This window comes from Thunnus maccoyii, chromosome 2 (genome assembly GCF_910596095.1).
Source record: "Thunnus maccoyii chromosome 2, fThuMac1.1, whole genome shotgun sequence".
Taxonomy (NCBI): Eukaryota; Metazoa; Chordata; class Actinopteri; order Scombriformes; family Scombridae; genus Thunnus; species Thunnus maccoyii.
In genome coordinates, this window is record NC_056534.1 from 11,790,550 (window position 1) to 11,812,907 (window position 22,358).

A 22,358-nucleotide genomic window follows, 5' to 3' on the forward strand; every position below is an offset into this window, starting at 1 on the left:
TGAATATTCATAGTTTTACCTGCGTAATGTAGGTATTGTGCACTTGTCCCTCCCAGACAGCTGTTCTGTAGCTGCTGTATTCAAACACTGGTGCGTTGTCATTGATGTCCAGTAGGCTGATGGAGACCCTGCAGTGAGCTGTCTGCAGCCCGTTGTCAGCCAGCACCACCAGCTCAATCTGAGGGCTCACCTCAAAGTCCAGAGAGTTATCTTTCTGAACACGGATCTCGCCTAAAAATAGGGTAAAAAACGGCATAAAACAACATCATTCAGGAGTGTTATAGCCCATTTTAATTCAAGGTGAAAGTGGAAAGTTTATTTTAAAATATAAAACATTCAAAATTATAAAATGTAAAACTGAATAATATATAATAATATTTCTACTTTGGCATTGTAATGCCTATATATATTTTTTAATCAGATCAGGGAAAAATAAAGAGGAAGTAAAGGAAAGAAAAACACAACTGAACATAGGTTCATGTTTTTGTAGAAGCCAAAAGTATTCAATCCTTCTCTGACACAGAATGGTGTTATTTGAATGTTGTGCAACTGTATCTATGCAATTGCAGACATGGGCTAGAACATGATAAAATCAGGCTGGCAACAATCATACTTCTTTAGGAAGTACTTGTATATAAACAACAAGATGTACAAGATAAGTTGAAGGGGCATTTTGTAGAAAGATACTAAAAATAGTGAGGTTGGATTGTTAACGTTCACTGGTAAGAAACAAAGCAAAATGGAAACTGGATATTAAAGATATTTTCTGGATACCGTAGTGGAAAAATAAAATGGATGAGTGAATGAGAAATTGTGCTATTACATAATTCAAATGAAGATAAAAGCATGCATGACTTTCCTTCAAAATACATAATGTAACTAGAATGCCATCTGTGAGTGATAACCGTGAACTGCGACAACTTTGGAAGGACAGAAAAAAAGAACAAAAAAAACGTTTTTGTTTGCAAAATCTCATGTTTCTTACCTGTGTGACGGTTAATGGAGAAAACGTGATTCTCGTTGCCACTAAATATGGTGTATGTGATCCTTTGTCTGCTGTTGGTTTGGTCATTGGCCTCAACTTTTGCAATCCAAGTGCCTTTACAAACACAGAGTGAATATGTTAATGAGGTATTTAATGTCATCAGTAGAAACAACAGAAATAGAAGTGGTCCAACCTACCAGCTCTACTGTTCTCCTTGACGGTGCCGTTGTACACTTTGTTTGTGAACTGTAAACCTTCATGTTCTCCTTTCAGGTGGATAAACACCAGGCAGGTGGAGGTTAAAGCAGGTTGTCCTCTGTCTGAAACCACAACCTGCAGCTTCCTCCCAGAGAAACCTGCTCTCACTCGTCTCCTCAGTGAAATCTCGCCTGTCTCACCGTTGACGTCAAACAGATTTTCCTCATCAGACAAAAAAAACTGCACTGTGCCATTGTCACCCTGGTCACTGTCTGTTGCTGTCACTGTGGTAACTATCTGGTTTGGAAGAGTCCTCATGGTAACCCAGGCGCTGATGGGATTCTGGACACAAACTGGCACGTTGTCATTCACATCCTCCACCTGTATGGTCACTGATGCCACAGAGCTCAGCGGTCCTTGAGTGCAGCCGTCAGTAGCCACAGCTCTGAGGGTGTACTGGGCCCTGCTCTCCCTGTCCAGAGACCTGGTGGTGCGGATCACACCTGTGGAGGCGTCGACTGAGAAGGCCCCCTGGCTGCTGTCCTCTGTCAGCGAGTAGGTTATGTCCCCGTTGGACCCCTCGTCAGGATCTAGGGCGATAACACGCAGGACCTCAGCTCCGGCAGGTAGGCCCTCCGTGATGGAGGCGTGGTAGCTCTTACGGGTGAAGGAGGGGATGTTATCGTTCTGGTCCAGCAGCACCAGCTGGAGCTGGGTAGAGGAGCTGAGTGGAGTGGGGCCATAGTCGCGGGCCTGTATGGTGAGCGTGTAATTCTGACTTTCTTCACGGTCAAGGACCTGCGTGGTGCTGACAGCACCTGTGTGACTGTTGATAGTGAAGCGACCTCTGTAGTCCTCACCTAAAGACAATCAGAGTTGTAGTCACAACCAACAGTGGACAGAAATAAAAGGATAGTTTTGGTTTATTACAACTTGGGTTTTATTTTGGTGGATTTGGCAATTATGTCTATTGCTTATGTTCACACTGTAATTGCTGAGATCTCAAAAATTCAACAAGATAGCTGTGAAAAAGTTTGACATGAGCAGTCAGAGAGGTTGTAAATGAGCAGATAATTTAAAGCTCTGTATTTTAAAGGTAAAACCGAAATTGAGTGCACCTGAAATGTTGCTAATAATCCTTTATTGTACAGTAAAATGTACGATAGCTCCAAATTAAACCAGAAAGTTGGTCTTAAAACTGCGATGGAGACTTAAAACAGAGAGTTTGGATAATCATTTTACCATTAGTCTTTGTTTTATCTTCCAAATAATTTTGGGTAACCTAGAGATCTGTATATAATCTGTGTTCCTTACCTAGTATGGAGTAGTGTATAGTTCCATTCTCTCCGTGGTCTGGGTCGGAGGCCTGAGCAGTGTGGATGACCCCGGGGGACAGGTTTTCTGGCAGGCTGATCTGGAAGGATGACTGCATGAACTCTGGAGGGTTGTCATTGTCATCCAGCACGGAGCACAACACTGTAGCGGTGCCTGAAAGAGGCCGCGTGCTGCTGTCGCGAGCCTGGACTGAGGACAGGAATCGAAAGGAATTCAAACTCTGACTCTTCTCCAACATATTTCAGCAGAAATCTTTAAAGTCATTTTGATACTTAAACTTAATTTGACTGTCATGTAAAATCAGTAATCCAATTTTTTCCCCCCTAAAGCTTCACAACATTTAGAATTTTTTTTTTAGCAACTGATTTTTACTGCTTGAAAAAAACATCAGGGTTCCCATTTTAGTGGTTTCTATTACTATTATTTAACATTTTGCCCTTATTAGTAGGCTGCAGTGGATATACAGGAAACAGTAGGTAAGAGAGAGAAAGTGGTATGACATGCAACAAATATCTCTGGCTATGACTCAAGCGGGGACGTTGTGAGAACACCATGACGTCCCCTGATTTATTGTTCTTATTTACTTTCTGGACTTAAATCCACACAGAATCTCCACCTACAGACAAGTTGTGCTTCCAAACCAAATGTACAGGAATAAATATAGCTATTGGTAAATAACTGAAAGGGACAAGTGTTAAATGTAATAGATTGTATGGAAATATACAATTTTGCTCAACACTCTCAATCTAAAAGCACAGCGATGAGACAATCTTATTGGCATCACTTCTGCTGACCTAAGACTGAAGCCAGATTACATTTTTAATAGCAGCACTGACTCTTAGAAAGAGAAAAAAAATCCTGTCAACATAAAATGCACTGCGACAGATTTTAATACTTGCTGAAAAGAACTTGGTATTTCATTTCTTTCCAAAATTCATCTGCAGCCAGAAAAAATTGTCTCTGCATATTTCGGTATTTCCCAATAAGCCCTGTGTGATTCTGGCACAACTTCAAGACATTCAGACTTTCCTGTTATTATATTTCGTTATTAGATGTAATTGTTCGCCATACTGCTGACTGTACAAATATTATGATAAAACATCTGAAAGCAGTTTATCACTAAACACTGCTGAATAGTTTAAATGTAATTACTGAGTATCCCCATGAGAGAGTGAAAGCAAACACTTCAAAAAGGTTGAGGGTGCAGCAGCAGTCAGCAGAGGTTAGATATACGTACAGTACCACATCTCTTTAAACGTCTACTGTTTATAAATCAATCTGCTGAATAACGTGGGGGTGGACCTTGAAGTTCTTTATGACTTTGGCTGTGAAGCATGACAAGAGAGAAAGTAGAGAATGAGAAACAGAGAGGCGTAAGGAATGAGAAAATGTCTTTATGTACTTTCTTTTTTGTTTTAATATTGACATTAGATGTTTTTATAACCCTTCAGGAGGAAGATTTAAGCCAAGTATTGATTCAAATGCCAAAAAGGAACACTGAGCAAACAACAGAATCACAGTCTTTCAAACAGTCGGATTGTGGATGTGTGTATATCCTCAGGGTCACATACGGTAATGTCAGGCGATATCTTTGAAATACCATTTTATCCAGGATTTCTTGCAGGATAGTGCTGCCAACCCCCACACCACTGCACCATCTGATTGCAGCCATCGATGATACGAGTCTACAGTACTAACTTGACCTTCAACTTGATGCAGTCCAACTGGTCACTGTAGGGGTGAATTCTTTCCCCATAAATCAACATCGAACTGGGACTGATTGAGTTGTTTGTCACTAGTTTCCCAACTTGGAAACTTGGAGGGTTTTTTCCAACATTGCAACATGCTGCTCTGATTAAATATGTCGCAGTGAATATATGATGAGATTAATCCATCACTATCACCTGCTGAGATGAATCAGATCTCGCTACATCTTATCAATATAGTTACTAACACAGTTTAAACAACCGCCTCACTTATTAAATGTGTAGTCTTTGCTATGTGATGTAGCGTCACTGCTCCTTTTTCCTAAAGCTCAAAAAGTCAAGTGTAAGAATTTCTTCTGACACTGGTGGATGTGCTTTTTTTTGCAGGAGAGGCAGGTTGCTTCCACTATAAAATGCTACGGGAAACCGTGTTATTTCATTAATATCATCAATATGTTTTTGACTTTATCTCCAGCAGGGTTTTAGAAAGGGCGTCATAAGCACAAAGGTTTCAGAATTTTGTTAAATTACCAAAAAAACAAGCAGCAAACTGAAAACGAAACATGAAAATCACCCAAACTGGAGTCACTACTTGACAACAAGAGTTTGAGGTTTTTCAGAGCCCTACATCTGCTTACATTTCTGTCACTTCTGGCGTAGCAGGTTTTAACAGTGTGTGTTTATGTGTGTATCTGGCAGCATGTGCTTGCTCAAATGTCCTACCTCTGAGAGTGAAATGTTGCTGCTGCTCTCTGTCCAGGTAGGAGGTAGTGGTGATCAGACCGGTGTAAGGGTTGATGCTGAAGAGCTCGTAGCCGGGGCCCGGCAACAGACTGTACCACACCACAGCGTTCTCCTCTGAGGGACAGAAACAGGCGGTAAATACAAATGTTTTACATGCTCTGCTGGGCTAAACACTGTTATGGGCCTTGATGTAGCTTCATTTTAAAAAGTGTGAGGAAAACTACTTAAACTAAACAAAAAAAAAAGAAAAATTAAGGTCCTGTTATTAATGTTATGGTGACTGAATTGAGTCCTTCTGTGCCCAGACTGTGAGCTTAGACACTAGAAAGCAGATGCACATGGCAGATCTTACTGTACAGCCAGAAGAGATGAATCAAGGGCAACTGGTACATACATACATACCGTACAAATCCATAAATTTAAAGAGAAAACATCTCAGAAGATTTACATGACAGAAATGTGCTATCATGAAAGATACAAGGTACTCTCTATTAGCTGCTAAAACAGAAATCTCCTCATTAAAAAGCCAACAACATATCACCTTCAAACAAGCAAATCAAATCCTACTTTAACTGAACATCTGCCTACCTCAGTTGATAAGATCTGCCTTCTCTGTAAATTATATTTCATTTATGGTTCTGTGTAAAAATAATTTTAAGTGTGAATGTAATGTCTAATCTTCTTTTTATTCCAAATATCTTACAAATATATTCAGCCTTGGAACGATCAATACAAGAAATGCAAACACTAGTGAAATCATCAATTTTCCAAGTCTAAAACAAGCTCCTACCTTCCTATGATATTCATGTTTTCCATCAGTACCGATAAAATAGTTTTATTTTTCTTCGAACCAGAGATTCAGTTTAGCAGCTCATCAGGTGAGTTTATATTTATGACTGCTTCTATTTCAAGAAGGCCTTATCTGATCACCAAATTGAAAACAGAAGCATCACACAACATAATGTGGGCAAAAAACCTGACTTATCTGAACACTGTGCTGCTCTAGTCTGACCCTGTTTCTTGAACGTTCTTCTATTGGCAGCAAAACATCAACCAAAAGAATAAAAGTTAGCATTTAAGTTACACACAAACTCTGTTAGTGAAGCTTATCAGCGTCCAGTAGCAGCTACAGAAGGTGTATTTTTTATATTGTGTCGGTTTCGGAGGATCTCTGCAGAAACTGTCAGTACAAGTTAGTCACTATAAAAACTGGTCACAGTTTGTTCTGTGGATTATTCAGAGTAACACAGACACTGTTTCAGCTCAGAGATGTTGCTTGAATTTTAGTGTATCTCACTTTTAAATTCTCAGCACAAACAATAGTTTATTCACCTCAGAAATCTCAAAGACAGAATCTGGACAAATAAAACCAAAACTATCTGCATGGCTGGATACAACTGGAGCTAAATGAGAAAATCTGTTATCTTTGTAATTTGAGTAAACCAAAGCGTTCATGCTCTTGTAGGTTGGAGTAATAACTTTACTGCCAATGTTTCTATAACCAGACTGACTCCTGATTCATTAGAAAAGGTGTTTAAAAAGCTGTCTTAAAAAATGTGATGAGTGACCATTTATGAATGCCAAGATGCTTGTTTTCTGAGATATGGGTTGTATTTTTTTCCTTTACTTTTCATTTTTACAGTAATTACATATATATTGCTTAATGATTGGCCTTTTATTTATTTATTTTTTATTAATTGAGCAATACTTCTTACATCATTTTTATAGTTAACGGCAGGATTCGGAGCTGAACTTATTACTAATTACACTAACTCCTCTTAATAGAATAGAGATGAAACAATTACTTGATTAAATGATCAATATAAAATTAATTGGCAACTATTCTGATAGTCATTTAATCGTTTCAATTTTTCTTCAAGCAAAAACATCAAACATTTTCTGGTTCCAGCTTCTCACATGTGTTTTCCTGTTTTAAGTAATTGAAAATTGAATCTCTTTGTGTTTTTTGTTGGTCGGACAAAACAGGCATATATACGTAATATCTGCTATGATTCTTTTGTTATTTGTCATTGCAAAAAACAAAAGAGACACAAATAACAAAAGGGATTAATAAAGCCGCCTAATCTAAGCTTTCTGTGTGGCTTCATTTTTACTCAGAACAAAAGATTATGCTCAACATTCACCAGATTTTCCTGCCACAGTTGACTGAGTTCATAACATAAACCGCAATTTCTTCATACTTTTGATTATATTTAGAAAACAATTATGAGGGTTAAGAGTCAAAAAGTCAAAGAGTTAATTAGCACTCCTTGATGCAAATGAATGTGTACACGGTAAGTCTGATGTGGTGATCAAATCTTACCATAAAAGTACGATTGGATCACATTCATCTCCATGAATAATAAATTTGTCTCCTTGTGACCCCAAAGACAGAACAGTTATTCCCTCCAAACGTTTAAACATTTACTGAACAAAGTGAAATCCAGGACATGCAGAGCGTTACACAGGTTAGCTGTCACACTCGAAACTGGATACAGAGACCAACACAGGCACAAAACAATGGTCATTTTTGGGGAGCGCTGAGGAAAAAAGCAGCACAAATGATAATCAAATAAGACTGGTGGGAGAGCGGGCTGAGCTGCCAGACGGGGCGATTTGAGGAGACAGATGAAAACACGGGGCCTATTGGCACAGATGGCTTGGATTATGGAAATCATCATGAGAGAGGACCTTTCAAATCTCCCAGAGGAGCTGTGTGCTTGCTGTTCTTGGACAATTCTCACCCCCAAGAATGTTAGTTCACATCAAAACCCCTCCTGTACAGATCCTCCTGCCACATGCCCTCCACCTCCGGGTGCCAGCAGTATTTAAAAGGACTCGTACTGTCAACACGAGGAGACGAAATGGGATTTAGGAGGCCCCGCACACAACGTGTTAAAATAAACAGGGCTGATGTGTAGATTTGCGAATATGATTAGGGGTCAGATGAATGAGATTTGGTGGGATGTACAGTGTATGTAGCATATGAAAAAGACACAAATGGAGCAACACATGAGGGAAAGGGGCAGAGGTTGGTTTCAATTAAACGGCTAATGGAGTGAAACTAAACAGACGATAACCTTGATTCACTGTGCTGCTGAAGTTAAACCAAAACATGGAAGGGTGAGCTGCTGCTCAACTGGATTTTGTCATGTGGTGCTTTGCTTTATGTTACCTTTTAAACAGAAGAAAAACAGAGGAAAAGCTGTGGGGGAATTTCCTATTTTCAATATTTAACTCATGAAGTAATAACAGGTTGAAGTGACACGGAAAAAGAAAAAAACTCCTACATGAATGTTTTAATATCTTCAGTTTTATTCCATTTTTATGTGTCACTGTTTGGTTTAATGCATACGTTTGAGGCTGCTTGGCTTCATGGACGCATGCTAGTGCTGCCATCTAGGCACCATGGAAGCAAACTGCCATTTCTTCCACAGGATGATTATTTCAGGTTAAACTGAATGATACAAGATCAGAACTGCAGCTCATCAAAACATTTTTAGAGACCAGTCAGTCCAGCAAATTTATTTCTTAACGGCCTCTGTTGTCATTTTTATTTATAATAGCCAAAAACCTTGTCTCTGAGAGCTTTACAATCTGTATGAAAAATGTCACCCTCTATCCACAGATCCTTAATTTAGATGAGAAAACACTCCAAAAAAAAGGGAAATCCCTCAGTACAAACAACAGAGGACAGGTGAGTAGACAGAGTTAGTGACTAGAAGTACAGAGCAGATGCTTCTGTGTTTGTCTCTGGACTAAAGCATCCATCACACTCTGATCAAATCTGCCTTCAGAGACAAATAGCTTTGATGCTGCTGGGTCATCCTGGTTCTATATTTTTATATTTGGGCAATCATTGGATTAGAAATAACTGAATTTGGATGCACTTCTTAAGAATAAAATCCATTCACTGTTGAAATTTTCTGTCACAAATATGGTTTGCAATATTTGATTATAAATAATCTTGTTGAAGAGTGTTATTTGACAAAAGCAGCTTAGTCATGACTAACAAATAATCAAACTCACAAGAGGATATAAAATGCTAATAATTATTACCTGAATCCTTATCAGTGGCAGAAACCCTGGTGACCGGTTCACCAGGGTCTCTGTTCTCTGCCACACTGGCGTTGTAGATGTCTTGATCGAAGACGGGCAGCTGGTCATTCACATCCCCCACCTCTACTGTCAGAGTCTGGGTCGAGGAAAGCACGGGTAGACCGTGATCCACCACACGGACAGTCAGACGGTGGGAACGCTGTGTCTCATAGTCCAAAGGGGCGGAGAGAAACAAGAGGCCTAGAGAAGATGAACCAAGATGGACACAAAAGGAGGAATCATTTTTTTAATGTAGCAATCTTGAATAAAAATGAGAAAAAGTTTATTAGTTTACAATGTTTTGGTCTGTCTGACCTTCATCAGGTACACCTGAAATAATTCGGACATAGCGAAACATCGTAAACGAGTAAATATTCCAGCAGTAAGTGAGAGTGTGTGCTGGAGTTTTTTTTCTATTTGCATGCAGAGACTTTTTTCCAATTTAATATCAGGAATGTCGTGAAACCTCACGTATCATGCATCAGTTATACCTCTCAAAATAATCACTTCAAAACTGTACAATGTGGTTTGATAAACCACTCCCAAAAAATACCCTCCTCTTTGATCTACATAATCTGGAAAATATTTAACAGAATGAGAATTATTTCTAGCCATCAGGAATTAAATATTAGCATAATGATGTTAAATTTAATATTTTTTTTTACTAATTCTGTCTGCATCCTATTATGGTTGCTAAAATAAACCAAAGTCCACATGAGGATCAAGATTTCATGTATTTGCTAGCATATTCACTGCTTTTTTAGTGATTTTACTGAACAAACAAACTAGATCTCTTAAAAATACTACCGTCAGGGGTGTAAAAGTTTTGTCTGACAAGTTGCTGCTAATGTCCTATTACACCCTACCGATACCTTTACTAAAAAAGGGGAGTCTGTACTTAGCAAAAACAAAGTAGTTCTAAAAATCAAGGCGTAGCAGTGGCATTATTATGAAATGAAAGCCTTCCACTTGCTTTGTCACAGCTTTAAACTGCATCTCACTTGCTATCATGTGTTCAATGCCACACTTAGGTCGCATGATGACACCTGAGCCATTTGCTAATGAGTACTGTGTAGTGTGGTTGAAGCTCTGAAAAAACTAGTAAATGGACCTTGAGTTGAGATTATTTTATCACATACTAATCCCAAGGTCAAGAATGAATTTCCATGCTCATATTGTTCTGTTGTTTTCTTATGTGGTCGGGAAATCTGGTCACACTGCTGATATATTGCTGATATAAGTGTTTGAGTGTTTATTAATTTATAACCATGTTTGCTTGTATTACTTTAACCTTGATTGTTGCGTCTTTAATAAAGTTTTCAGTTTTTAATTGACTGGAAAATGTAATCAAAAGTTGTCCATTACCTGTTTTCTCCTCCAGTGTGAAGAATTCTTTTTTGTTTCCACTCATGATGACGTAGGATACAACGCCATTTTCACCTTGATCTCCATCTATGGCCACAAAATGATGCAGCAGACTCCCCACATCTGTGTCCTCCATCACCTGAACTGTGTCCGCTGATACAAACACCGGCCGGTTATCGTTCACATCCAGCAGGAAGACCTGAGCCGTCACTGACGTCTGTTTACGCTCGTCCCTCCTCTTCGCCTGGTCGGTGGCTGTTACAGTGAAGGCATAGCTGGGGGTCGTCTCACGGTCTAAAGGTGCCACTACAGTCAAGCTCCCTGTGTAAGGGTTCATCTGAAAGGGGAAGCGTGAAGACAACCCACTGCGTCCAGGGTCAAAGGTCAGGGAGTAGCGGAGGGCGCTGTTCGGAAAGGTCCCATCAGCGTCCCTGGCATGAAAAGCAAACGCCAGTGATCCAACTGCAGCATCCTCCCGCAGACCGAACATCACCAGTTTATCAGGGAACCAGGGCGTGTGGTCGTTTACATCCTCCACTATCACGCTGACCAGCACTGACACGTTCGCTGCAGGATCGAGTCCTACATCCTCAGCACAAACCACGAGGAAGTACTGCATGGCAGACTCATAGTCCAGTGGCTGGTTTATGTATATGTCACCAGAGGAGCTGTCGATGCCGAAGTGAACACTCCCGTCGCCCTCAGTGATAGAATAGTGGAATTTCCCTTTACCTGAAACACTGGCAGAGCCGATAACAGTCGCCGGCTCCATGTCCTCTCTCACCGAAAAACGTCTCACTGTTTGGTGGTCAGAGTGGACAAACTGAGCCTCCACTCCATGAACCTGCAGGTGAAATACATACAGTATTACACTGGTAATTTGTTTATTTGCAAAAAAAGAAAAGAAAATGTAAAAAGCAGTAGAATTATAAATAGCAAAAACAGAAAGAATCATATATTTCAAACAGATGTGCTGGAAGAGGCCAAAAGAGAGAGAGATTTATCGTTTGGACCCCTTTGAAGAGTTGTAAAATTTACCGGGGGAGGAGATTTGAAGGAAAAAAAAAAACGGGAAACTTTCTGGATCTACATGCTGAACGCCTCATGGTCTACATGAGTGCTTATAAATATATAAATGTCTCCCTCTGCTGCCAAACTTAGTTATGGATTTTTTTCCAAATATCTTTTCTCTCTGCACATCTCCTGTAGAGGCTACAGCCTGATTCATGACAGTTGCTGTGTAGTTTTATCTACACAACGGATCAATTTTGGGATCATGTTTTTTTTTTTGTATCATGTGATCTCATCATTGGTGGAGCTGTAATTTTTTGCATGTATATACTGTTTGTGATGGTCTGGATGTGAATGTTTTGGAGCCAGCAATATTCAATGTGTCGACTCTCTTTTTCCCTTTGAGGTATAAACAACAATCACAGCCTCATCTCTACAAACTCAGTTGTACAGTAACTGTTATCAGTGTAAATTCACAATGAATGGACACTAGCAGATAGAAATAATCTGCTGATTATGCTTAAATAATTAAAGACAGAAGGCAGAATGCTTTGAAACAAAACATACAAACTGATCAAACCACACTTTGTTGATCTGGAAAACTTTTGTGTGGTCCTCATGTTTTATAACTGATAATAATTGATAATTTTACTGCATTTTTTCAATGGAGTGTTTCTGGCTAAGCTGTAATGCAGTAACATACAATAAAAGGGTGAATCATATAATCATTACTTAATTCAATGCTTCAAGACTCTGATCAGAAATTGAATTAGAATGAACTATATACAAAGTAGATTAATGTAGCAGGAAGTTCACTTAAAAAAACATAAATCACAGTATTCAGCAGAGGAAAGTCTGTACCTGTACATGAATGACTGCGGTGTCTTCCAGAGGTGTGGCTCCGCCGTCCCTGGCTGTTACTTGCAGAGTGTAATATCGTTCAGCGTTCTGGTTGAAAAGCTCTGTTGTCCTGATGTCTCCAGTTTCACCATCAATCTCAAAGTGTCTAAAAGCCTCATCTTCTAGATCAACTGAGAGAAACACAAGGTGGTGATACTGAGGAACTCATGAATAAAAGAGACACACAATAACAGTACATGACATTCACAACTCACCTGTGACCAGCGAGAGGGTAACTGTTCCATTTTCTCCTGCATCCAAGTCTTTGGCAAACATGTTTGTCACCAAGGATCCTGTTGGTAGACCAGCCCATATCTGCAATGTACAGATTAGGATGTACAGTGTGAATTAGGTTGAATATCAATATGTGACCATATCAACCAAACTGCACACTTCTGTGGTTTTGCTGTTTTAGTCAAGTGATTTATGACACATCGTCTTAAAAAGTGCCTTAAGAAAACCACTGGAATAATATAATTAAACAGAAATATTATTCCTAATGCTCTGGATGAGTCATAAAGGCTCACACACTGTTTTAAGAAAGTGAAGTCAAATATATAATATTATAGATCAGAGATTTTCAAAGTGGGAGGCAGGCGTCCCCAGGGGAGGCTCAGTGAATGGAAGTGAAAAAATATTACATTAAAAGGAGATCACATAGAATAGCTTAAATGTGTGTGATTTGATTAAATAGATAGTTCAGAGATACAGTGGTTTGGGGGAATTTTACTGTTTTTCCTATTTACCCGAAGTCAGAAAGTAATAAATGCCTTGGGACAGACTTTTTTATATATTCGGTGTAGTCTGATGTTATGTCAAACAGCAATTTTAGGCTATCTTGGCTAAATTGTTGAGTTTCTATGGGATCAAATAACATAATCATGATCCCACAGGCATTCAGCAATTGAGTGAAATTAAGCAAGTAAACTAAGGGGGGTTGAGGGGGGCGCCTTTTTCCAAGCTTTATCTAAGGGGAGGCCCACAGGGAGCTCCTGTTATAGATAATTAATGTTATTATACAAAATATCAATAGAGCAGTTGCCTCAGTAAAAATAAACAATGCTACAGAAAAATAAATATTATATTAAGCATTTTGCTCTCACTAAAATAAAAGACTGCAATTTTAAATGTCAGACTTATATCCAAGAAAAAGTAAAAGCAGAGGAAGACATAAAAATCTGTATTAGTGTTTTCTGTGTTGTTCAACACTAAAATAAGTTTTTAAAAAGTGCTTAAAAAGTGCTATAATCTATAAGGAAATAATTTTGTTATTCTTAGTATGAAATTTGGTTTAGATCTCTGTAAAAAACTTTGCATCTGAAGAAGGATTCACTCTGCCTGGATCTGACGGACTCTCTAAGTCCAATGTGGACGTAAAATCCAAACATGTTTACCTGAACGTTAAGCTCCTTGCTGGCAGGCAGGTGTGTAAACAGTGGTGCGTTGTCATTGACGTCAGTGACCAGGATGTGAACGGTGGCGGTGGCGTTGAGACGAGGGTGGCCCTGGTCTGTCACCATCACCTTCAGACTGTGCTGGCTGTGCTGCTCGCGGTCCAACGCCACCCAGTTGATGATTTCACCTGGAAGCGCGCAGAGAAGACAGATAAAGGGCGAGGACTGTACGGCTGCACGGTAAAGCAAAAAATGATTAGTTATTAGTGTAAAAGTTCTACCTGTTTTAGCGTTGATACGGAAGAACTTTCCATCTGAGAGGAGGATGTAGGACAGCTGGGCGTTTTTCCCAGAATCCTCATCCACAGCTTTAACTGTTCCCACCAGTCCTTGAGGTGACGACCCCTCTGACACGGTGAAGTAGTACACCTCACTGCTGAACACTGGAGCGTTGTCATTGATGTCCAGCACCAGTACGATCACCGAGGCTGTAGCTGTGGTGTTAGCCAGCGAGGCCTCCTTCGCCGTGGCCAGCACCCGGAAACGAAACATGGATTCTGTCTCGTAGTCGAGGTTGTGAGAGAGATACAACCATCCCGTCTTTGGGTGAACCCGAAACGGAGCGGGTGGAAACCCCGCTTCTGCCTCCAAGGAGTAAGTGAGACCTGAGTTTGATGTGTGAGCTCCACGGCTCCTGTGTGCCCTCACCTGGATAACCCGTGAATCCTTCCGGTAGCCCTCGCCTATCTCCACCTGGTAGACTAATGTCTCGAAGGCAAGACTGTCTTCGGCAGCTGTTCGGTCTACATTGACTGTGAGGATCAGTGTGGAGCTCAGGGAGGGTTCTCCTTCGTCTTCTGCCACAATTTCCAGACTGTACCTCTGCTGATGATCCACCTGTAAGCTCTGATTTAACGTCACTGTCCCAAGGTTGGGGTCAACAACAAACGTACCATTTCTGCTACTTTTTCGGTAATAATGCACCCTCCCGTTGGCTCCACTGTCATAGTCATGTGCATGAGTGATGAACAACACCGTTCCTGGGAGAGTGTTTTGGGACACTGTGATGGTGTCAGTGAGTTTCGGGAAGAGAGGGGTGTTGTCGTTAATATCAGCTATAGTAATGTTGACTTGTGTGGTGCTGTAAACAGGGGAAGTGTCAGTGAAGGACTGAAGAACCAGCAGGGCATACGGCTGTGACTCATGGTCCAGAGGTCTGATGTTACTGATCAGGCCGGACTTTGGATGGACTGAGAACAAACCCTGAGGGTCGCCAGAAGAGATTCGGTACGATACAGATTCCATAGAGTCTGTGAAGACAAAGATTATTTTATTGAAAGAAAAACATTATTTATTTGCAAAAATAGAAATCTTTTTTCCCCTTGTTTACCTTTACTGGGAGAAGCCATGTAAAACTTGGTTTATTTGTCCAGATTTTGAGGTATCTGCCTACATCTCAGTAAAACAGATGTTACTGGGATTTCATATGTGGTGGTCACAGTAAATATCTCTCTTTAGAAAAAGTGCCTCCATTACACTGGATAATCCACAGGTCATAGTAAACTCCTTTCATAGGAAACATTTTTACGATAGTAAGTAGCTCCTATAAAAGTTGTTTACAATAAGATATGTGAATTAATCAGACAAACAGGGACACAATTTCTAGAAAAAGATGCTACTGTTGAATTCCTCAGTGTGCAGGTCAAGTGACTCCAACCAACCTTATATACAGTATAAATGGTTTCATGCACAGTGTTTCTGGTGTGTTTTGGTATAAATATGTGGCCACATGGTGAAAAAACATACTTTATGTAATGCAAACATGCTTGACATGCACAAGAACATGAATGCAGAGCACACACACACACACACACACACACACACACACACACACACACACACACACACACACACACACACACACACACAGTAAGCAACGTTAAGTAATTACAATACAGTTCAGGAGATCCCATTAATCCCCTTTAAGTGTTTGTTGCACAACAACAGTAACTACAAACCTCTGAAACAAGCAGGAAACAGTTAAGCTTCAGGGTGGAGCTTAACGCTGGCCGACCCCCGTCAAACAGGCCCAATTCTGTTGTTTCCACTTTAAATTGAAGCGTTAATCTGTTAATTAATTAGACAACCTTAAATGACTGTCTAGTGTTGTCGAGTGGTTTAGTTGTTGAAGGGACTCAGTGGGGTTAGTGGCATGTAAAACAAGTGGACTATGAAGGGATAATCCAGGAAAACTGGGGAACTCAAAAACCCTCAACAGAGAGGAGGCTCCAGTCTATGTTAAATATTATATTGTTTACTGCTGCAGTATCTTCTCTTCTCAGAATATTAATTGTGGTTATAATATACGCTACTCAACCTTATTTATCTACTTCCTTTAAATGAGCCCACACTAAACAGATATATTTTAATTTACAATCCCAATAACAGTGACAGAAAAAGTCCTACACCATGATAGGTGTACATTTATGACAGCATTATCTTTAACCCCTGACAATATAGATACAGTATAGTGTGCAGTTGCCACTGACTGTTAATCATCTGTCATCTGTTCATGTGGCTAAAGAGGATTAAAGATTAAACTGCAGCCCTCCCTTTTGCCTCTTCACACCTCAGATTTGAGCAGTAACAAAGATCGCTCAGTTGTTTTTGTCACAATCATGTGTCAGGACTAATCCAGTGACTAATCCTTTGTTTAAAGGGTACAATGTACATTACAGTGTTAGTCCTGATCAAGAACGAATAACCAGTGTATGTTTGCTTCCTCATAAATATATATATGTAAATCAGCAAGCTTCTTCTGTGTTGGGTGTGTTAAGAATTGTCTTTTAGCTTCATTTTCTACGACCGCTTAGCTGGAGCTGATCCAAACATACAATTTAAAGTTTCAAAGTTACCCAACTTGCATTTAATTTGATTGTGAAAGGAAACCGGTGCAGGAGAGGTGACAGTGATTACAGCTGTGTCACCATCACATTCAAAGACTGTTAAACTTTCCTTGAAGTTGTTTTTAAGCAACAAACCAATTTAATTTTAATCCGTATTACTAAACTTGCTTTTTTAAATTAGTAGCACAGTGTCTTGGGATGCATAGATTGTACTTTTTCTCTCCAAAGTGAGTTGGGTATCAGTTCATAGAGTATAAATCTGACACATGTGCTCTTTTTTATTTTTAAATTAAAATCCGTACATCTCACTGTGTAGAACTGATTATATAATTCTTTATGTTTAAGGTAACATGAGGCTGTAATTTTTAACTACAAGTGGAGACGTTCATACACCAAATATTCTCTGCAGGCTTGTGCAAAATTTAATTATATTTTGTGAGTGGATTTAAATATTGTTACAATTTTACAATGACAGTTGCCAAAAATCACTCCATCAGCCATTTTATTTGAATTTTGTGTCAACTTTATGCACTAAATCTAACTAAATAAACTATAATGTTCTCAAAAACTTCCACAAGATGCAACATTACTGTTGTTCGATTCTACACCTGTCACGGATGATGAACAATTTTTAAGTGTCTGAAATCTAAATTTACTGCTTATTATTAACTTTTGTGTGTCCATTATATAGAAAGCAGTGAATGAATGAACAAGTGAAGGACACAGACAGTGACTAAGAAGCAGTATTTAAAGGATAATGGTGGTTTATTTCCGTAACGTGGCGATTGTGGAACTATGGATCATGTATTAATTAAAGGTAATTTCTTTCTTTGCCTTTATTTCTGCCTTTATTGCTTTTATCAGTAATTATCACTATCTGTAGAAATTGCAGAGAGATTAACCATTTTACTGTTTTTAAAAATTGTGTTCAGTAATCTGCCTACTCTCCTACCCAACAGTGGTAAAATTAACCTTCTCATAAACCCCCACCTCTCACCCAGCGGCTCTCAGACCAGTTTAAAAAACAAATGATGTGGGCAGTTGTACACTCACCAGCTGGACTGATGGCCTCCACAGTCCCCACAGATGTGCCTGGAGGTGCGTCCTCAGGCACTGTGAAGGTGTAGCGTGACCTCTGGAACACAGCTGGAGCCTGGGCGCTGCGTAAAACGTTGATGGTGACCTCTGCGGGTCTGACTGCGGTCAGGCCCTCACCGTCCTGCGCTGTTATAAAGAGTTTGACACTGGCTGCACCCAGGTGGGTCAGAGTGGAGGTCAGGTAGAGCATTCCTGCAGGGACACAAATATAAAGTGAAGTTTTGTTCTGTCGGCTTTCACAGTTAAATCACATAATAAATACAGAGCTTGTTTTGGAGCATTATTTTAGTATTTATTATTTCATTTTAATTTAAGGTAATTTCTTACTTTGCCTTTATTTAACTAAATAGAAGTCATATTGAGATTAAAGTTGAGACAAAAAAATAAATCTGCAAATATTTTGATAATCAATGAATCATTTAAATCATTTTGAAAGCAAAAATGTCAAATTTTCTTTGGTTCCAGACGTGAGAATTTGCTGATTTTCTGTTTCATATCATTATAAATTAAAAGGTTTTGGACTGTCAGACAAAATAAGTTACCAAATGCTTGCTCATGGGGGAATAGTTGGGTCTCTGTAAATTAAAGAGTCTTGACCTGCTCTATGAGAAAAGTGCCCTGGGATAACTTTTGTTATGATTTGGCATTATATACATACAATTGAACTGAACTGAAAAGTAATTTGAATGCGTCAAGTTGGGCTCTGGGCTGTTATGGTCAATGAACGGCACTTATATAACGCTTTTCTACATTAACGGAAAAAAGCACTTTACAATTTTTGCCACTCATTCACCCATTCACACCCACACTCACACACCGAGGGCAACAGAGCCACCATGCAAGGCGCTGGCCTGACTATCAGGAACAACTTGGGGTTCAGTGTCTTGCTCGAGGACACTTGGACACATGAACAGGGAGAGCAGGGGATCAAACCGTCAACCCTGCTGTTAGTGGATGATCTGCTCTACTTCTTGAACCAGGCTACAAGGCATTTTTCACTAATTTCTGACATTTTATAAACAAAACAATCAATTGATTGCAAAAATAATCTGATTAATTATTAAAATGATTGTTGGCTGCATCCATAATTGAGATTAAAAAATAGTTTTCAAGAGAGACGTGGCCATGAAGGCAGCAGTAAAAACAATTTTGCAAAAACACAATATAGACTGCACACGCTGCACAAACAATATCCAGTTAAGATGCACATACAGGTATTTGAATTTTCAGAAATAATCAAAATAAATCTAAAACAACGACTGAGAGTTATATTCTTCAAATTATTTTAAACTGATTTTGTTCATTGCCAAAGTTTAAACAGGGCTAATAAATCTCATTTGTCAACATTTTGTTTACTGCATTTGTAGGCAGACGATTTAATGATGACAGATTGGTCAGAAACGGGACTAATTTCTGTCATCTAAATGTACCTTTTAATCCCATCCATATGAGCAACCATTATTCTGGAAACCCCAGATAATCAACACTACTACTGATACTGTATTCAGTTTGGAAAATCACTCAAGTGCAGGTAAAACTACTTCAAACACACTCATTTAAAAATAGTTAATATATTCTACTTATTTAACATTGTATCTGGTCCTACATTGTGGCTGAGTTTAAGTTCTATCTCACACTCAGCCATGTTGGGATATAAAGCTTTTGGGTTTCTGCTCCACTCCCGCTGTGTGGTGACACTGGCAATCATATCATCAGGACTTACACAAAGTAAGTCGATGTTTATCCCTGAATACTGAGACTGCCAGTCACACCAGTTACTTAAAGACTAGTGAGTGGATGTGTAGTAGCTGACAAGTCACTGAAGCTTGAGGAGTCATTCAGATACAGTTTAAAAACTCACTTAAACTGTATAATTACTTAAATAGCAAAATGCTGTTTAAGTATTGTGTTACTTTGTGTTAATACTGTGTGAAGCTGATTTGAGTACAACAGGTTTGTTGGCTGTTGAACATAACAAGTCAAGTCAAAACAGGAAGTGCCTTAGATGAGTTACGGAGAAATAAAGGGAACAAATGAATCTCGAAAAGTTTCTTGACCCACAAATTATTCAAAGATTGATGACACTACGCACTGCAGATTTATGAATTGTCATCTGTCTGATATCTTTGGTCAGCGCATTTTCTTTTTTCACAACATTCTGCTTGAAAACACAACAAAAATCTGTGTTGTGTCACAATCTTACAGAGGTTCTTTCTTTGAGAATTAAACAAGTTACACAGAGATACAGTGTGTTATTCCTGCCTACCTGTTTGTTTATCCAGTGAAAACAAGCTGGACAGGTCACCTGGCAGGATATTGTAGGTGACCTGACCAAACCTGCCAGAATCTCGGTCAGTAGCGATTACATTGAGGATTTCTGTGCCAGGCTGTGCATGGCTGCTAATGCTCATGGTGTATTCTTCAGGGTTGAACACTGGAGTGTTGTCATTGAGGTCTTCTAGCTCAATGTGCACGTAGGTTTGAGCGCTCAGACCTCCCTGACAAATGAAAAGTAAGAAAAGAGGAAGTTACTTCAAAAGTCAAATACACCTGGATCTTCTTCTGTTCGTTGGAGTCAGTTATATCTGCTTCATTAAATGATAGGTGTTATACAAAACTAATTAATCATAAATGAAGCCCACTCACTGGATCTTCAGCTTTGACCAGGATGTCGTGAACTGTTTGTCCTGTATCTCGATCGATATCCTGGGAGACACACAGCTCTCCGGTCTCTGGGTGGATTTGGAAGAGGGGGTGTTTGTCCTGCTTGTCAAAGCCATCAGACAGAGAATAGTACAGTGTACTGAACTCGGGGCCGTCTGCATCTGTGGCAACAACCTAAAAAGAAGAGAGATGCAGGTATTAACAGCAGAGGGGCAGTAATGAAATATGCAGCAGGTGTGTGTAGTGTAATAATGTAATGTAGGGTATCTCTTCAAGTTCAAAGTAATGACCAAGTTTATAAAAGTCTTTGTGATGAAATATTCTGAAGCTTTTCTAGAGCTTTTGAGTGTATCTCATGGCCTTCTTCAGCACACTCTACACACTCATTGTCACTAGTTCATTCTATATTATACAGTTTGCTGTACTGATGTGTACTGCAGACCTTGAGCTCTACATCTATCATTAAAAGAAGTGTAGTATCAGTGTCATCTGTCAGTGTTTAGATTGAACCTCTGCAGTAGTCGTGAATCATAACAGTGGCTTTGTTCAGCTAAAGACAGTCAATATAATAAAAGCATAAAAAACACCCACAATCAAAGGGTGAGGTGTATCACTGCAGTGGAAACAACAGACGGTGCAAAGGACACGTCTTTGATCCACTGAGCTCCTTTCATATCTCAATGTACCCATGACAAGAGAGACACATTTTACAAAGGCAGTTCTCACTTTCCAGCCATAAAGGTGATATCATCTCAGACTTTATGAGCTCTGATCACAGGAAGTTTAAAGAACATGGGTCAAGGTCTGTTTAGATATGTAACACACCCGATGTGCTAACATTGAGCTAACATTAGATCTGGGAACGTCCATGATGTGCTCATACATACTGTGCACCATACATTTATATTATATTGAGATACATATTTGAAAAATAATATGCACAGTCAAATGTTTTCCATCTGTTTTCTTGTTGTATTTGTGTTACACAGTTAACATATAACCACTGAGTGTGAACTGCTAAATACTGCACATGCAGAAGTGAGCCATAAACGAGTTGTATACTGTTAAAATATATGAGGAAGTCATAAATATACAGTTGTTATTGCTAAGTTGTTATTGCTATTGCTAGTTGGTTAGGGTTGCAAATAATTATTTTGATTATCGATTAATCTGACGATTATCTTCTTGATTAATCGATTATTTTGTCTATAACGTGTCAGAAAATGAACAACATCTGACCAATAGTCCATAACCAGATGATATTCAGTTTACAATCACATATGAAAAAGAAAAGCATGAACTCATCTTGTTTGAGAAGTTGAAACTAACACATTTTTGTCATTTTTACTTAGAAAAATGACTAAAACAATTATTCGATTATCAAAACAGTTGCCGATTAATTTTCTGACTATTGATTAGGCTAATCGTTGCAGCTCTGTGGTTCTCTGTTTTCTTCTTCTCAGCTGTTGGGATTTACTGATTTACTCTGTTGTAAACTGCGTATCTTTTGGTTTTGGACCTTAAACAAAACAAGCAATGGAAGACACTACCTTGGCATCTGTTGCTATTTTTTGACCTTTTATAGAATAAATGCCTAATCTGACAAATTTAAACTTATAAAAATTAAAACATTTAGACTAATTGATAATGAAAGCAGCACTTTTTGCTTCTTGTTTTTATCTCACTTCTCTGCCAAGTAGTTTCTGAGGAATTCACATTCTCAGACCTGCTTAAGATCCACATTTTTTGCATAGTATTCGTGTATATGGAGCAACTGATTCTGACTGATAAACAAACACCTGTGTGATAAGATGCTGAATCATAACCAGTGAATTTAATAGTTTTTCCTTCTTCTTGATTCTCTCATATTAGCATTTTCACTCAGTCTTCTTCACTTTTTTGAAGGTATTTTGCATTAACATAGTTAGAGAGCGACAGATGGAGGTATTAGCAT

The 22,358-nt window shown here is 39.1% G+C and overlaps 2 protein-coding genes and 1 long non-coding RNA gene across 3 annotated transcripts in view; 2 read left to right on the top strand and 1 right to left on the bottom strand.

Moving 5' to 3' along the window:
- The window catches only part of LOC121905114, a 41,241-nt gene extending 39,896 nt beyond the window's left edge, over positions 1-1,345 (top strand). Inside the window, exon 4 of the long non-coding RNA XR_006098349.1 lies at positions 1,259-1,345. This is a non-coding gene — a long non-coding RNA (uncharacterized LOC121905114). The remainder of the gene's footprint in view (positions 1-1,258) is intronic.
- Positions 1-22,358, bottom strand: part of dchs2 (dachsous cadherin-related 2) — a 34,284-nt gene that overhangs the window by 7,909 nt on the left and 4,017 nt on the right. Inside the window, exons 2-15 of the mRNA XM_042423044.1 lie at positions 20,387-20,578; positions 20,007-20,238; positions 17,696-17,932; positions 14,018-15,046; positions 13,737-13,924; positions 12,558-12,657; positions 12,304-12,473; positions 10,432-11,275; positions 9,028-9,267; positions 4,948-5,082; positions 2,498-2,707; positions 1,183-2,043; positions 986-1,099; positions 20-231 (exon numbers count right to left, since the gene is read on the bottom strand). Of these exons, the coding sequence (XP_042278978.1) occupies positions 20-231; positions 986-1,099; positions 1,183-2,043; positions 2,498-2,707; positions 4,948-5,082; positions 9,028-9,267; positions 10,432-11,275; positions 12,304-12,473; positions 12,558-12,657; positions 13,737-13,924; positions 14,018-15,046; positions 17,696-17,932; positions 20,007-20,238; positions 20,387-20,578 (4,764 nt within the window). The remainder of the gene's footprint in view (positions 1-19; positions 232-985; positions 1,100-1,182; positions 2,044-2,497; positions 2,708-4,947; positions 5,083-9,027; positions 9,268-10,431; positions 11,276-12,303; positions 12,474-12,557; positions 12,658-13,736; positions 13,925-14,017; positions 15,047-17,695; positions 17,933-20,006; positions 20,239-20,386; positions 20,579-22,358) is intronic.
- LOC121905110 overlaps positions 1,726-22,358 on the top strand; it is a 28,516-nt gene continuing 7,883 nt past the window's right edge. The window contains exons 1-2 of the mRNA XM_042423103.1: positions 1,726-1,809; positions 4,985-5,102. The gene's annotated coding sequence lies outside the window, so the exon portion shown is untranslated. The remainder of the gene's footprint in view (positions 1,810-4,984; positions 5,103-22,358) is intronic.